General features: G+C 39.5%; 1 protein-coding gene across 9 annotated transcripts in view; it reads left to right on the forward strand.

Moving 5' to 3' along the window:
- The window catches only part of MCF2L (MCF.2 cell line derived transforming sequence like), a 155,027-nt gene that overhangs the window by 86,836 nt on the left and 50,272 nt on the right, over window positions 1-17,919 (forward strand). For all 9 annotated transcript variants that reach the window (XM_082763788.1, XM_082763786.1, XM_082763790.1 and 6 more), the window contains 2 exons: window positions 3,295-3,378; window positions 11,299-11,413. In XM_082763788.1, coding sequence (XP_082619914.1) covers window positions 3,295-3,378; window positions 11,299-11,413 — 199 coding nt within the window. The remainder of the gene's footprint in view (window positions 1-3,294; window positions 3,379-11,298; window positions 11,414-17,919) is intronic.

Raw genomic sequence — 17,919 nt, forward strand, 5'->3', positions numbered from 1 at the left:
TTTAAGTAATGTTCTATGTAAACTGCAATCCCCTCACAGAGCTGCAACATGGATTAGGAAAAGCCTTCACTGAAACTTGCCTTTTCTTTTCTGGTGGGTGCTGCAGAAACATGGGAATTGTTGGATGCACTTTGGATACTACAGCATTAGCACATTTGGGGTGCTTCTGCTTTTGTGTTACATTTGTATTTGTATTTTTACATTTGTATCTGCATTGGTATTTTTTGGGTTCTGTCCTTCATCTGTAGAAGGGCAAGCTCCTTGTTGTCACAGCTAAATACATGATAAAACTTCTATTGTTTCATAAATGTGACTGCAGATTTTTTTTATTTTTTTTTATTTTTTTTTTTTTTTATCACCAACAAGGGTGGCTAACATGGATAACTGCTACTTTTGCCTGTTATTGTAACTTCAAGGTCACATCACTTAGTTCTGTTGTAATGATTGCCATCTATTGGTCAAGGTAACTTTTTGGATTATGAAGATTATTCATAAAAAGTCAAGTGGGAAAAAAAAGATACTGTGGCTGATAATATGGTGGATAAAATTCACAGCAGATGTGATGGAGAAGCAGGAATAAATTCCCAGAGTCCTGACTTTGTATAAGCCTGTCTGTTTCCTTAATCTCATGGACGTTCTCTGTCCATGTCTCATTTTTGATGGTTACTGTTCATTCAAGTACTTAGCTTGCTCTCTATCCTTTGCCTCCTGCTTTCATGGTTTTCTTCGTTAGCCCATCTCTGCTACTGGGTTCAAGTGCATCCTGTCAAGTTGTTGAACATAAACAGCTTGGGAGTTTCAAGAGTTGTACTTCCTCACTTTGTTTTATGCTATTTATCTCTCTCTCTCTCTCTTTTTTTTTTTTTTTCCAAATTATTGAAAATCAGCTCTGATCTTAACACACAATCTGCTTCCTGAAGTGTGTCATGAAACCAGATGAGCCAGAGCAAGGTGGGGAAAGGCTGTGCTTTGGCAAAGAGCCACAACAGGATGGGCTTCGGGAAGGTTTTGGTCTGTAAGTGGGCACGCTATGCTGCTCCTGCTGCTGCAAGCATGCTGGCTCTTTGAAGTAAAACTGAGATTTAAACCAGGGGGAGGAAAATGCTGCACCGTCAGTGAAAGTGTGTGATCTCAAGTTTGTGGGTTGCCCTGGCGGGTTGCAAAAGCTGTTGCTTCTGCCAGGGAGAGCAGTGAGGCAACCAAAGCAATTTGCATCTCTGTGTGGCGTGAGTCAGGACAGCAACGTGACTGATCATGCAGGCATGACAGGAAGCAGGAATCTTTGTGTCTGGTAGACATAAAACATAGTTTTCCTGACTTATGAACATGTTGCCTATTTAAATATTACGTGTCATGTATTTACCTATGTACGCAACTCATACCTGTTTTATTACGGGCTTATGTGGCAGTAAGGAAAATTACTTCTGCATGTGACTGTAGACAGGATGGTGTATTACGCAGTGATTTATTTTTTTTTTTTCCTTTTTCCTATCTCCCACCAAAAAAGTTGGTGTTGATCCTGTCATAGGTTATGTTCAGCTAAATGGGTTGTCCTGCAGAATTAGGGATTGGCTTTAGTTTCTTAACCACTGCTGCAGATGGGCTCTTTGTATTAACAAGCACTTGGAGTAAAAAATAAAATCTATTTTCTTTTGGAGAAGGGGGTCTTCTGGAAATGAGTTGGCCATCTGAGATGGGACTTGTAAAAGACCTGTTCCTAATTTTCTCCTTAAGACCTTAAGATGATGACATAGCTGCAGGTCTTGGAGAAATATGACTTGACAGCTAAATCTGCCCACTTATGGATTTGACAGCATGGTATGCAGAGGTCTTCTGATCCAGCAGCCATTCACCGGATGCAGAAAAATAGCTCTGATTAGAGCGTGACCTTGACAGTGATCACGGCTGCTCCTCTTGTCAGGCTGTCGGAAAGGGAACAGAGAAGTTCTGTTTCCCAGTATGACTTGTTGCTTATCTGGAAGAAATAGCTGAATGCTTTTTGGGGAACTGTTCTCAAATAGTTGCATTTTGCAGAACTGTACACACATTGCTCATAGCAATGTAGGGCTCTCCCCTTAATTTCTGGCATTTGAAAGGTCTCTGTAAGAGCAAAGCCCATCCTCGAGGGCCAGAGCAGTGCTTCTGCTCAATCAGCTTGTACTTTAATGCAGATGATATTTATCCCTATACCTCATTTCTACTTACTTCTTTATGTAACAGTGGGTTAAAAAATGCTCAAAACCAAGGAATGAGAATACTCAGTTATTCTTTCATTGCTTTTCAATGAGGCTCAAAAGAACAGAAGATAATTAATATTTAGGAATCACATTAGTAAAACTTTGTTTTCTTTTGAGAACATAGTCATAGCTCAGTGAACAAGACAACTCTGTCACGTCTTTGAAATGGAGGTCTTTATCATGGTCAGCAGATTCAAGCAGTTAGCAAGATTTAGGTTTCTGCTTGAACTTCTGGGGGAAGTTCCTTGGCTCAGATACTGTGGTTGAAAACTGAGGTTCAGGAAAGTGTTACACTTGTCATTAACCTGAAATAGAAGAGTTAAGATAAAAGATTAGGCAAAGTTTTTCCACAGTGCATCCCATGTGGGGCTGAGTTTCCAGGCCTGCTAGGCCCATCCCGCAGCGCGGTGCTGCCTTGTGGTATCTAGGCCCTAGGCAAGGTTCTGGCAGGACCCTACCCTTTATTTGGCATGAGAAATGTCAGCTATGCTCCCTTTGTGTGGAATAATGAAGGTTATTCATCAATAAAATTTCCCTTTGGATGGTACAGCACCGATGCTTTCAGAGCTGTGTGCTGTTCCTTCCATAAAATCCACTGGGGAGTTGGTAGGTGCTGGAGTTTGGGAAGATCTACGTTGTGGGATGGTTTCAGTGAGGCCTGGCAAGCGGGATGCTAACATTTGTTCTGCTCCTTTTCATATAGGTTGAGAAGGTTTTAATAAAAAATGCATTTGGTATGTAAAATCTGACTGTTTAACATCACTCCTGAGGAATATTAGCTTCACAACGTCTGGTTCAGTGACATCCAGTACACCTTCCACGTGTCAGCAAATCTACATCACTTTTAATCTTTTATCAATATGCTGTTCAAAGAAAAGTTTGCCCCTGGCAAACACTTGAAACACTCCAAATATTTTCATGTTATTTTTGAAAGCTTAGACCAGTTTCTGTTTTGTTTTGTTTTTTTTTTTAATTAGTGCTGATTTTATTGTTCATGTCTGCTCTAAAATTTTATATAAAATGACTGCAATGCTTTTTTTTTTTTTTTTCCCCACAGATGAAATCATGCATCAGGATATCATTCCCCTCTATGCTGCGGATATTCAGGACCAGTTAAAGAAACAATTTGCTTACCTGTCAGGTAAGAAGTCTACGATGTTCCCTCATGTGGATACTGCTCAGCTGGGCCTGTTATGCCTCCATGGTTTCTGATGCCTCACATAGGACAAATCTGTTCCTTATAAGAAACTGAAAATACAGACTACCAAGACTTGTTATTTAAGGATTTAAAAAAAGTGAAGGTATTTACTTCATAAGGCACAATGGAAATTTTAAATTATCAATCATTTTCAGCATCTAGGATAATGGGATGGAAATGAGGATAGGATAAAGAAATAAATGGGGAAAAAATGAATGAGGAAGTGTGGAGGAGCCTGGTACACAAACATGTAGTCAGTGCTAAGGGAGCTGTGCTTTCCAGTGGTCATGGCTGAGACAGGGCTTGCACCCTGATAGTGAGTTCCCCAATCTAACTGAGCCATTGTTAGGAATTGGAAATGCAGCATGGGTGCTGATGTAGCTGTGGTCTCATGGCCCTTATACTGCAGACTAAGCTGCTGTTGGCTCTGCCGTCAGCTTCAGTACTGAAACCTAAGCTAATACCTTGGACTTTACCAAAGCAATGTGTGAGCGAGCACCACTGTAGCACATTCCCCAGCAGTCCCAGTGCCAGGCTCAGACATGTGCAGCTCTGGAAGGGCTTTTCCTCTTGGCATCCCTGCATTCATTCTGCAAAGGAACTGGCTTTGTGGACTTAAAGCTGTCTCTAAAAGCAGCACAGCTGTGTTTACACAGCACAGCGTGTCTTTGCCCCTGGATTACCTGTGCCAGGTAAGCAATGTGTTTGTGCTGTGCAGGCATCAGTTGCTGAGCTTGGTCCCTCCAGATGCTGGGACCAACCGTGACTAATCCCTAACAGATAAAGGGAGATGCTCACTGATCAGGCTGAGACAGAGTCTGATAAGCTTCTGTGTTGTTGTGTTTTGTTTTCTTTTCTTGTCTTCCTGTCTGTAAAACTCTCACAGATGTGCAGCAGTGAACTTGTTGGAGTTACTGTCCTGCCCTCCCTCCAGTGCATGGAGAGGGATGAGCTTTGCAGAGCAGCCCTGCCTCCTTCAGTATGAAGGAGGTTAACCTTTCTAGTCTGAAGCTGGACTTTGACTGCTCTTTTGCCTTTGAATCCCTTCATGCATCAGATTAAGGGACACCTGGGAACGAAACAACATGCTGCTTTGTTTGATAAAACCTTTTTAAATCTCATTGTTACAGCAGCTGATCATTATTTATAACTTATTCCTGCCTCATAAGCTAAACTAAGCGTTGGAACTGTAGTAGTGGTTGTGTTTTCTATGGGATGATGGTAGCACGTGAAAATAAGACTATTTTGTTCATGAAGTTGGCTGTTCACGCTTCATTTGAGATGATGGTGTGTAAGCTACAATTCGTTTCTGGGATTTTTTTTGGCTCTCTAAGCTCTTACTTTTTATCCAGGGGCAGAAATTAGTGTGAAATAGTGTTATGCAAGAACCAGTCTATCTAGGCAACTCCAAATAAGCTTTATATTTTGACCCTCAGAAGTGAGTGGAAAACTGGTGATTTCAGTAGATGGCTGAAATCTCATTGAGTCCAATGGGAGATTCTTCATCCCCTGCTAGTCTTGAGTTCTCTACAGGCATCGTCAACACTCATTACATCTGCTGTGCAGTGGCGCTTAGTGAAGACAGCCGTTCCTTGTTCTATTTTATTCAGTTTGTATTTAAATCTCATATCTATTTTAAGTCTGTTTTGTTCGCCTGAAATAGTAGGACAGCTGCATTATTATGGGCTATAACTATATTCTTCGTTACACTGTATTATTATTGGGCAATTAGATTGTTATGCATTTTCATTTCACTTTGAAATTCAGTTCTTTTATCCTGCAGGACATTGAGGGTTTATTTTCGGTGCTGTACCAAGTAACGCTGTTATGGGTTCTGTGAACAAAAGAACAGAGTTAATATTTTGATACTCAATTTATATGCAATTTACCAATTTACTGATTATTGCAGTTGTTGTGCTTACAAGTAGCTTTGCTGGAATGCCACTTAAGGCCTTCCCTATGTGTGTGAAGGGGACATTTTTTTAATTAATAAGTTGCCTTTAAAATAGTATCTTAGGATGTGATACAAAACACGTTAAAATTGAAGTTTCTAGATTATGAATATATGTGGTAGATAGCTTCTTTGCAGGTGTGGTGAATCAATTAATGTCATATATAACGTTTCAATTTTTAGTGATTTTTTTTTTTTTCAACACCAATGCAACATATACTTGAGAATCACATCCGTGTTTCACTAACATGATATATCTAGGTCTTGTGGGACACTTGCTTAATAGTGAATGTAAACCAGTCTGCTTCAACAGCTGTAGATAGTAGCCCTTCCTGAGCTATTTTCTGTGTTTTGACCTAAAACAGGGTCACCTGTTTGTCTGTCTCTTCCTCTCAAGGTACAAAGTATTCTGTGTGTCTCATTGTGTTAGATTATAATATAAATGCTCTGGGGACATCCAAGTTAGGCTTGAAACAAAACAATTTAGAACAAAACTTTATTTTAATTCTTAAGTTTTTCAGCAAGCATAGCCAAATGTAATGGCATCAAGGTTTCAAGGTTCTAGCTGCTCCTACAGATGCTGAAGGCTCCAGCTGTGGCTTGGCAATGTGCCTGCAGTTGTGTTCAGCTCACTTGTAATAGGGGCAAGCTCTGGATGAGGTTTCAAATCATTCACAAAATAAGATTACAAACCCCAGTGTTAATATTTTACCTCTGGCCCAGTTGCTTACATTTTTCCTTGGAGTTTCTTCCTTCTGTGGAACAAGGTCCTTAACTTTAAGAATTTTTGTTGCTTTTTGTTGCTGCTAAACTATAGTAGGTGTGCCCTTCCACATACCAAAGCAGACAGTCCTCTCTACATGGTTCACTGTTTCACCTGTCTAACACGTTCTTTATTTAGTTTGTATTTTTGTAACCTTTTTTTCCTGTATTGCAAAATTTTTTAATTATTATTACTGTTTTATTTATTTATTTCTCCTCTAAAGGGACACTGGGGGCTCTATTCAAAAGTCTCTTCAAAAGTCTACCTTGCTTACAGTTGCTCATTTGCATTTTATATTTTCTTTCACAAATATTTTATTTTCTCTTTCCTGGCTTAGAAAGTTGCCGTATTACTTTCATACCCAACTTCATAACTATATGCAGTTGCTATATGCAGGTTTGTTAAAACAAATGGGATGAACAAGAGCATACAGACAGGTGTATATGTTTATACGCATCTTAAATCATACAAGCTATGTGATGTGCAAATGACTCTTCTGGCCAGCACAAGTACTGAAACCAGCTGTTTCAGCTCACTTTGCTTTGAATGCCTCTTCATGCAATGCACAACTTCAAACAAAGTTATTTCCATTAAAGAAAAAATACATATGAGTTGCTATTTTTAATTCTTCATGCAACTTGCATTTTTGCATGTTTATTCATAGCTGGCTTTCCTGCAGTTGAAAAAAAGTTAGCATTGGTTCTAGCTTTTAGAAATGCTTAATCTTTGGCCCTTAAATTATCTTTGTAAATGATTTGCTTCTCCTTGCTCTCTATAACTTGGAATTCATCAGCAATGTCCTTGCTCTCTTGTATGGAAGTGACCTGGAAATATCTTACTGGTTAAACTGTTCTCTTTGTTGTATCTATGGGTCCTGAGTCTGTAAACTCTGAGAATTTCTAAGTGGATTCTGTGCTATACACATTGCAGCATTTATTTTTGAAATTTCAGTTTTGTTACCCATATAACACATTTATTGTAAGTGTCCTGTACTGACAGTGGAAGAGGCAAGAAACAGTAGTGGTTTGTCTCACTCAGGTGTTGACTGAACTGTGGTTTTATATTTAGTACAGTGAACTTTCTGTCTGTAGAAACTAAAAAAGAAAGAAAAAAAAAAAAACTGATTTCTAGCCCAGTATACTTACTACTGATCAGCCTGAGCAAAATGCAGCTTGTGAAGTAATGTAAAATTTCTGTCATTTCAAGGAAATAATACTTTTTTAATAAATACCTCAATTCTTTTTTTTTTTTTTTTACCTTAACAAAGGATATGCAATGAAGCTTTTATCCACTACTTAATTGAAGTCTACTCTTAATTTCAGATACTTTGAGTACTCCAATTGAGTATATTCCTCAAGGAGAAAAGATAAATTCCTTTTCAGAAACATAAACATAGTATCTGAACCACAACAGCAGTAAAAAATAAAAATAAAAAATGTATTAAGGCTGTCTCTCATTCACACAAGTATCTAACTTTTGACGTCAGTGCAAACAAGATTACTTTTACACAAGCTGGATCTTTTGAACTGAAGTTGTTGATCATCATCGTTGTCAAATTGCTCAACTCTTGAGACTCGCGTGCCCATATTGATCAATATAAAAACCATATCTTTTAATCTGAGTGCCATTTCATTTGCATGACGGAGCTAAAATACAGGTCCTCTAACCTAAACCTGTCATCATATAATTATATCCACCTACACTGCTTCCTTCTTGTGGGATTGGGTAGAGTGCTTTTGAGAGCACCTTTTCATTTGCAAACTGGAGCAGGATAACTAGGGGAACACCACAAAATAATCTGCTTTTGTTTCCTGAAAGTCTGAGCATTCTACTTTGCTGCTCCCTGATTTTGCCAGCCCTACTAGGGGAAAGAGCATGTCTTTTATTGGGTTGTGGGGAATTTTCGTTTTCTCTATGCACACGTTTTCTAGCAGCTGTGCCAATTTCATAATTTTTGTAACTTTCAATGCGATTTTAAACTGAAAAGAGTAGCAGCAATTGTTTGCCACTTAAGAGTGGTTTTGGATAACGAGTCCATTGTATGCCTCTTGATTAGAATTTGTGCAAAAGTGTTAAAATTTCCTTGGCTTGGCAGTTCTTTATCACCTTACCAACTTGCAATTTTCTTTTTTATGATGTTCTTTTTTTCCTAACTGTGGTAGGAAAAGTTAGATGCAGCAAAATATAGAGAATAAATGCTAAATTACCTAGGTTTGCTAGTTTCAAAGGACCTCTTTTCCACTCCTTTAGTATCCATGGGTTCTTGATGCTCTGAATCCACGTGATTTTAATGGTCAGTGCTATTGTTTAAAAAATTGTACACAAAAGTTAGGAACCCTGTGTGCTATTTCATAAGCCAAATTAAGTCGTTTTGCTACCTAACTTGTATAGCTAATGCAATTCAACATGTTTTCAAAATGCTTATTTTCCCCCAAAATGCAGGGCTGTCACTGATGTAATAACTGGCTGTAGACCAAGGCCAGTCTTCTACTGAGAAGACAGCCCCACCTCACTGGAAGTTTACTGGAATTGTAGGGGTTTATCCACCGAAAAACTTTCGGTTTACATGGGTAATTTGTTTTCTTTGATACCAAATTTGTTTTGGAAGCTTCAGTTGAATAGGCTTGCCAAGTCAGTTGTAAATGAGTTAATAACAAAGTACCGCTTTAATGAAGGCTCACGGAAATAGGGTGGAAGTGGATCTACTTCATGTAAAGTGGTATTTGGTTTTTGCTTAATTGCAGATATACATTTCAGTGCTCTTCACTTCTATGGTGTTTCCATTTTTAGGCTGAAAAATAATGATCCTCTCATTTGGAGGTGGTTCCTTACAGCTACACATGTAATGAGACCAGTCTCAAGTAATTCTTGGAAACCATTTCAGACAAAATGAGTGAGGGCTGATTGCAGGTGCTTAAGGAGCGGTGTGTTCTCTTCTGCTCTTTGCAATTTAACCAAAAACAAAAGCTGGCACTCAAGTGGCATTTGATGAATACCTCAAAAAGAAATAACAGACTTTTTTCAACGTTTTCCCTTGCATAGTCATGACAGCATTTGTGTGTGTGCGTGCGAGTATGCACGTATCTTCAAAAAGAAGGGGCTATAATATCCTTTCTGAAAAAACTTCTAGAAAACAACAAAACCCACCTAAGATTAGATTGAATATGCTCCCAAAGATATATTTGGTTGTCTTAAGAAATGTAAAACTATTACACTTCAGCTGAACAAGTCAATGCATCCCTGCTTACACCTAGCAATAGGAGAGTAGGGTTGTGTGCGCCATGGTGAATTGAACTTGGCCAGCAAAGAAGCTCAGCCTGGTCCACAGTTGTGGTGGACATTTCAGGAGGGTGAATTGCAGGAGAGATGATTTTGCAGCTGTCATGACTGTGAGCTAAGTAGATGCAGTCACTCTCCCAACAGACCTGTATTTCTTTAAAATAAAATAAAGAAATACTATTTTCTGGATTACAATTTTTACATTTTTGTGAAAATTACAGTTGCTCATTTTAGAAATGATTCTAAATGACTCTACAAATTGAATTATTGTCATGACCTGTAGCACTCATGGAGTTCAGGTGAGTTTTCTTGTCTTTTTCGTAACTGGGTTTGGAATGTTGAAAGGCTATTATGTTAATTGGCCTTAATAAGATATTTAATTTTTTGCCTTAAAAACATATTTCAGAAAGTACGAGAGAGGTCAAGTTAGATATTTTTGTCACTCTCTTGCTTTCCCGCTCTTCTTAAAAAAAAAAAACAAAAAAACACCTGGCTTTCCAAACTCCACTTTCCCTTTTATCTACTCACCACAAAATTCTGTGGCTTGGTTTAGTTTCAGGAGAAGGGAAGAAAATCACATTTTACACAGCTAATTTAGGACTGAACTGGGTAATGATGCTTTTGCAGAGGTGAAACAAGGATAAATGGTTCTGAATGAAGGGAAAAAATAAACATTCCTTGCTGCCTTAAGTTCACTCTGAAAAAAAGGACATGTTAAAAAACCAAAAACTCTTCTACTATATTAGTATTTCATACGAACACTACTTACATGTAGGATTTTTACTTGGCTGTGTTTTCTGTGATCTTTATGTAGCTTGCTGTGACAAATGCTCATTTGCAAGGAGCAAGGGCTTTACTAGAGCAGCAGGTCTTTCATTTGTGGCCGTGTACTTCAAGTTGCAATATCATGTACTTCAAGTCGCAATATAGAAAGCGACTTCTCTAGGCCAGCGATGTTAAAGCTGGAATTAGGTGGAATTTATTATGCAGAGCAGTTCAGAGCACCTGGCTCTAAGCCCTGCAGCACGAAGGAAAAGCACTCGAGCAGCAGTGGGAGGTATAGGTGTGCTTAAGTGTCCCGTCAGGAAAATATTGGAGTAACGTAAGCAGAGCACAACAGTGTATTTACAGGCAGGATGGAGTCATCCCCACCCATGATAACCGCCAATGAGTGTAATAGGAACTGAAAAATAGTAGGCTGTGTCAAGGCTGGACGGCTCCACGTTTGCCCTTGACAATTGGTGGTGGTCTGGGAACTTCCTGAAAGTCGTGGTCTGTGGTTCTTCTTTTAGGCCATGTCCTGCAAGTGTATTGTTCTTTTTCTTTTGTTTCATATGGCCTATTTATAGAAGCTAAGTGGAACAAAGTGAGTAACCAGGGAAAGCTGAAAATAATGCATAATTGTACCTAAAAATAGATATGGTAGAGAGCTAGCTCCCCTAGCTGAGGGGAGGGTTGTAGGAATGAGCTCAAACTGGTAAGGAGGTTGAGTTTGGTTCAATATGGAGATTTGCCTGCTTAGTTCTGATTATTTTTTTTCCTAAATTACTACATGTTTTTTTCTCCAAATGGGGTGTATTTACTTGCAGTCGGCATTTATCAAATGAAAGATGCACTGCCATCTGGTGTCCAAATTGTGTTCACACAAGACACTTAACATGTACAGGAAAAAATTAATGCGTAATAAATTTCTTCCTATAGAACTCTATAAACTCTGAAGAAGAGATTGGACTGTTCCGAATAAGTAGTGTCCATGCTGATGAGCACTGCATCAAAAGAAGAAAAAGTACAATCGTTTAATTACTGGGAAATTGCAGTCTAGTTAACAGGACGTTTATGTAAATGTGCCTGCTTCTTGTTTCTTTTGTAGGTGGAAGAGGGGGAGATGGATGCCCTGTTATCACCTTTCCAGACTACCCAGCTTTCAGTGAGATCCCAGAGAAGGAGTTCCAGAATGTCCTGACCTACCTCACCAGCATCCCAAGGTGAGCACCCAGCCAAGAGAAAATACTCTTATCCAATAAAGGATTTCCTACGTTCAGAAATATATATCATGGTGTAAAGGTCCAGCTTGTATTTAATTAAAGAAAATGTGAATGTAGCAGGTGATGCAGCGTCAATAAAAGTCTTGATTAGTGAGAACCACCTAATGCAGTAGTTGATAAAAGTATAAATAGCAGTATATCGTTCATCTAGAGCATGAAAGAAGAAATTACTTTCTGGTAGGTATGGATATAGATTCTGTAACAGAAATTTTCCTCTTGTTTCGTATTTCTGCACTGCTGGATTTTAGAGTGTGGTGTTGTGTGTTTTAATTGGAAATATACAATTTTGGCAGGATATGCTAACGGAATGCATGTAGCAGAGTAGAATACAGATGCCAGAATTCAAGAGAACAGACTGACTTATTCAGGTGAGATTTAATGGAGTGTAATTCTGAAGAGTAAATCTGCTGAGGAAAGCTGGCAAGTTTTTGAGGACAGCACCATCCAAGCACAAGAATGGTACAGCTTGGAAAATGAGTAGACATACTGGGAGACTGACCTGGCTGAGCGGGGAACTTGTGACTTTGAGCTGCAGTACAAAGACAGCGCACAGGAGATGAAAGCAGTGGTAGGCTACAAAAGTGAAATACAGAAGCATTGCCTGAACACACGGGGTGGCTTCAGGAAAGTCACAGCACCCCCCAGAAAAAAATCTGCTGCGTTAGCAGTAAAGGAATGAAGAAGGAGAACGCGAGCTTGTGCTGAATGGGCTGGGTATTTTAGTGGCAGCCAACACAGATGAGAGGCTGAGACACTTGAAGCAAAGAGCTCATCAGTCTTCTCTGACAGCCTGTCCAGGCCTTTGTGCTTAGAGACAGGATCTGAGTTTGAGAGTGACTAGCAAGAGGTGATGATCTCAAGGATCTCTTGAAAAATGTTGACCCCAAACTAGTATTTGGGATAAGCTGAGCTATATCTAGAGTGGTGAGGCAGCTTTTTATCACCTTCAAAAGATTTTTGAGATCAGAGGCAGACTGTGATGACCGGAGAAAAGCAAATATATTCATCTTCAGAAAGGACAAGAATAATGATCTGAAGCACTACAGGCTAGCTGACCTCACTTTAGTCTGTCAGGAAGTTATGGAGTGAGTCCTCTTCAAACACATTTATGTGCACAAGAAAGCTGAAAGTGCTGGAAAGTAGCCAGCATGGATTAAACAATGGTAAATTGCACTTGATCAACCTATTTCCGTGGTGAAATTACTGGGTGTGTAAATGAGGGGAGGCTGTGCATGTCTCAACTTTAGCAAGACTTTCCACAGTCTTCTCCCTTCTCCAGTCTTGTGCCCAAGTTGGGTAGTCACAGTCTTGATAGGGGGCTACTAGGTGGGGAAAGACTGGTTCGTCTATTTGTTACTGGGAGAGTGATGTAGCATTGAGACAGGATGCCAAAGGATATCATGGAGTCTTCATTCTTGAAAGTTTTCAAGACCTGACCGTCCAAAGCCCTGAGTAACCTGATCCAAATTTGGGTTGGCCCTGCTTTGAGCAGGAGGTAGGACTGGAAACCTCCTGAGATCCCTTCAAGTTTGAACTATTGTATGAAGTGAGATCTGTTATGTCTTTCCCAAATTGGGCTTTGTGGCTTTCCCAGATTAAATACCCTTAGAAACGCAAGTTATCTAACACCGATTAAATGTTGGTCTCAAGCTGTTTTTCTCATTCTTTCCTCTGACAACGTTCAGTGCAACTCAGCATGGGCTGTGCTGAATTCGTGTCTGAAACTAATCATGGCCGATTTCCCTCATGCACACACATGCTTTATTTCTTTTCATGCATATACAGTGAACAAATGGTCTTCCTGTAAAGGTCTTTCCTCCTAATTATTTTGTAGGACCTGTTCCCTTAAAGGGAACACTGGTTATATGCAGCACAGTACCATGAGGTGCTGTCCTAGTTGAACTTATTAACACGTAGGTAAGCAGGAGAGAAGCTCTGAAGCCAACAGTCAGCTTTATTTTATTTGTTTATCCTTGTGCTCTTTAAGCTGTGGGGTGCTAAGCCTCCCTTGATAGTATCTTCCTTGAATACTGTTATTACAAATAATTATGTGCTAAATTCACATCTGCTCCTCCTTATGAAAGTCCTCCTTTGGCAAGGCGCCTTATTGTGGCCCACTGAACTTCTTCACAGAGTGGGATTCGTGTGAGAAATTCTGAGCGGAGCAAACAGCATCTGGCGCAGGGAGGAACACTGAAGGCGTCCCAGTGCATCAGCTTGGTGGGAGCACGTTTTGACTAATTAAAACTCTGGGAGCAGAATTTCTGGAGATTTTTTGTTCATTTTCCCATACCTTCCAATAATTATTGTATGCATAGCCAGCCAGCAGCAGCCACTTCTTAAGTTTGGCTGTTCTTGTAGGATGTTTTTGTTATTTGCTTCTTTTATTTCTAAATCTTTAGATTGCCATCCCCTGTAAACAAAGGAAAATAGCTAGGTAGATATAAAAAGCAAGATACTAACTTTTATTACTATACCCATATTTTATGTTCTTGGATTTTTATAACTTTTGTTACAAGTTTTAAGCTGAAATGTTAATGCCACTGTTAAAATGCTGATAAAACTGGGACCTTTTTAGTGCCTGTAATCTCAAAGGGCTTTGGTCATCCCTGACATCTTGTCTAATGGTGTTACACGCTTACTGTGTTAAACTTTGTTTATAAGCCCTTGGGTAGGTGTGTAGGAATAACAAACTGCAGAAATGCTGCTAACCAGATGTCAGCATACACTCCCCCGTAAAACATCTTCTGCCAACAATAAGCTGTCGACTGCATATACCTCAAAGATGGGCAGTATTGTGAACTTTGAATTGCTGATATTTCTAGTGTTGTTAAAGTTGTCACAAGGCAGGATTTTTGTTGTTATCTTAGTTTTCAATGGCTAAAATTTTAAAGACTGGGAACTTGCTTTTGAGGGAAGTGGAGGCAGATAGTTAATAGTTTATTTGTTTTGTAAGTTTATTTAAAAGGTCTAAGATATACAAATTTACAGGAAGGGTAAAAAATGCAGCCTACAGCTTTTATGCATGGAATCCTCAACTGATCAGTATCATTTAGCTTATGAAATACATAACTTTGTCTTTTGGTTGTTCTGACTGAGGAGAAGAACTTTTCCATAGAAAAGCCCTGTAGAGCACAGACACGTCTGGAGCCACAACAGTTCCTTGGAAAACATGCTAGGCTGTGTGTGCCACTTGGCCCTGCACAAGATTCCCGATCACAGCGAGGGGTTGGCAGCAATAACTCAAAGCTTATTGTCTGACTGCCTGCAGTCATGTGTTAGGGGAAATAATATTTCATGGGAATGACAACGAGAAACTGCTACGAGCCACATAAGAAAGGACCTTTCTGTGTTCTGCAGAAGATTTTTTGCCTAATAAAATATTTACCAGTATGGTGATTTCTAGCAGTGGCATCAGATTTTCAAGATTTGTTTCCAAGTGAAAGGAGTATTAATAAAAGCCTTAATAAGTGTAGCTTAGGACTTCCTGTCAAAAGAGAAAAAACAAAACCTCTGAACATGTAGTTACTATTCCCTCTGATTGCATAGGTGTAAACTTGACCTTGTCCCTCCTCATTGAATTATTATTCTATACTATCTGAACACTGAGTTTAACAAGCTTTTCCTGTATAAACTTGTCTCTTTCACAATGAACTGCTACAATGAAGAGTTAAATATCTCATGGGTCACCTTGCATTCAGAAATTGAACTATTATAAGTTGCATGTTACCAGCTTAGATGACCGGGGAGTAGAATAATGCAAACAGCAGAGCTATCAGCGTGTGCTCAGATGTGGAAGTCTGATAAGTTGAGGAAGTTAAGCAAGGAGACAGTGGAAAGGGAATATCTAATTTCAATATAAGATATACCATTAACCCTGGTGCAATTGTATATTATTAAACAAAAAGCAGAACCATCTCCTTCAGATTGCTAACACTGCAAGGAAAACATGTTCAGCTAGACATCTAGATAAGGTACAGTACCTCGTGTATGGCTTGTAATAATATCAAAATATTCAGTACAAGATTGTTGACATTCTGTGTGACAACAGTCATGTACCGTGTGTACTTAAAGATCGTTGCTGTATCAGGAAAAAATGATGGATTAAGGATAAGAACTATAGACAGTGGAAGAGTATAGCCAATCCTACTATGTTTCACTCTGAGATGTACATTGTAAAGGTATATATCTAATACTTCTGAAACAGGTTCTTCCTTTTAGCAGCTGGTGGGTTTAGTACTATTATTGAAGTACAAAATATTTTGTATTGAAAAGGTGGGGACTCTCTTCCTGAGTGATTTTTTTTTTCTTTGCTTAGTTCCAGTGATTTTTGTTATTGTTTTACACATGTAGCACCCAAGATGAAAGAAGGGGAATCCATGACAGTATGTAACATACTTAGGGCAATGCCTTACGGGAAGAGTACTTTAACTACAATGATAAATTACTACAAATACTTTTGATATAAGTACTGATCTTCAGGAGTTATTAGGTTTTAACAATACAGTTTCTGAATAAATTCATATCTGTAGATACGTGTCTGTAAGAGAGATGATCTTTAGAGTCAATTGGCTTTCAGCAGAGAACAGTGAGCCAAGTTTTGCCTGTGTTTGAGGGCACTTCGTGATGTCTGTGTAGCCAGTCTGATACTCTTTAGAGCTTGCAGAGAAGAATGCCTCCTGTCACTTCACTGGGTGAGTCCTTGGGGAATGCTGCTGAGCTGGGTAGGAAGACAAGGTTGTTTCACCACAGAGTTGAATAAAAATCTGAAGACTTCCATACACAGAAGTCACATTGCTACTGCGAAGTGGGAGAGGCACCTGTGAGGTGTGCCTTTTATATCCCATATACAGAGGGTGGAGGAAGAATATTCCATTCAAGGTTGAAATAGACTCCTAAAGCAACTGCCTCATGTACCCTTAAGAAGTTATTTCAGGGTGTTCAGTACGCTTTTCTCATTTTTTCTTTGTTTTGAAAGTATTTTTTCACCTTTTCTATTTATCCTAGTAAATGGACATCTAAGATCTATGATGTACACTGAAGGCAAGTGTTATATGTGTTTATTTCTATCAATCACAGCTGAAACGTAACATGTTTTATTAACTTACCAGCATGTATGTGTTCTTGGAAAATGAGTTTACAAAATGTGGGGTGTGACATGAGAATTTGGTCCAAAAGAAATTAGTAGATAATTGCAGTGGTTTAAAAAAAAAAAAAAAAAAAAAAAAAAGACAGTATTTTTCAAACATATGGCTTTGTTTCTGGCTAATTAGCAGTTTCTTCTGCAATCCAATAACAATATGCTGTATGGGAAACTAAAAGGATATAGCTTTAATATTTTTCTTCATTGCTCTTATAGATTCATCCTTGAACAACAACAACAAAAAAAAGCAAGCTAAAATTTTTGTGGTCACAAGAGATTAAAAAATTAATATTTTAAATGTGTAACACTGTCTTAAATACAGAGTTCCCTTCAAGAGAAATGGTATAGATTAGAAAATTTTGAGTTGTCATGGCCAATTTTAGTCCCACGCTGCTTATTAAATACAATACACAGGCCTTTTGTGCTTGTATTCAGACAGAGCCTTGTACAGCCTCTGTTTGTAATGCCCTTCTGTCCCGCTGCATGATCCGAAGTATATCTCAGGTTAAATTGTCATGTTCTGCTATTTCCTGTTTTGAAAGCTGTCCCCATCGGTTTCCTGCCCAGGAGAATGTCTTCGTCTTTAAGATCCCGATGGCTTACAAAGGCCCGAACACAGTGTGGTGTTCTAAGAAATGCTATTGTTCGTGGTACCGCCTGGTGTGTGAAATTAGGGAGCGAGCCTGGCCAAGTTACGAAACGGAACAAGATAACTTCACAAAGTGTTGGCGTCTGGGAGTTATAAAGTTCTGTTGTTACGGCCTGGCGAGCTCCAGACCCTTCCTTACAGAGTGCACCAGCTCTCTGTCATTTGGGATTAACATCGGGTTGCCAAAAAACTAAAAGGAAACATCTTCACTAAGCCTCCCAGGGGGCTTAGTGTCTTAGTGTTCGCGTCCAAGAAGACTTCATTAGTATGGGCACTGCAAAGCGTCAGGGAACTGGGGGTGTTTGGTCTGGAGAAGAGGAGGCTCAGGGGAGACCTCATTGCTCTCCACAACTGCCTGAAAGGAAGCTGTGGGCAGCTGGGGGTCAGCCTCTTCTCACAGGTAACCAGTGATAGGACCAGAGGGAATGGCCTCAAGTTGTGCCAGGGGAGGTTCAGGCTGGCAATGAGGAGCCATTTCTGCTCAGAAAGAGCAGTCAGGCACTGGGACGGGTTGCCCAGGGAGGTGGTGGAGTCACCGTCCCTGGGGGTGTGCAAGGAGAGGTTGGGCCTGGTGCTTGGGGACATGGTTTGGTGGTGACATTGGTGGTAGGGGGGTGGTTGGACCCGATGATCTTGGAGGGCTTTTCCAACCCT

This window comes from Aythya marila, assembly GCF_965140915.1.
Source record: "Aythya marila genome assembly, chromosome: 1".
Taxonomy (NCBI): domain Eukaryota; kingdom Metazoa; phylum Chordata; class Aves; order Anseriformes; family Anatidae; genus Aythya; species Aythya marila.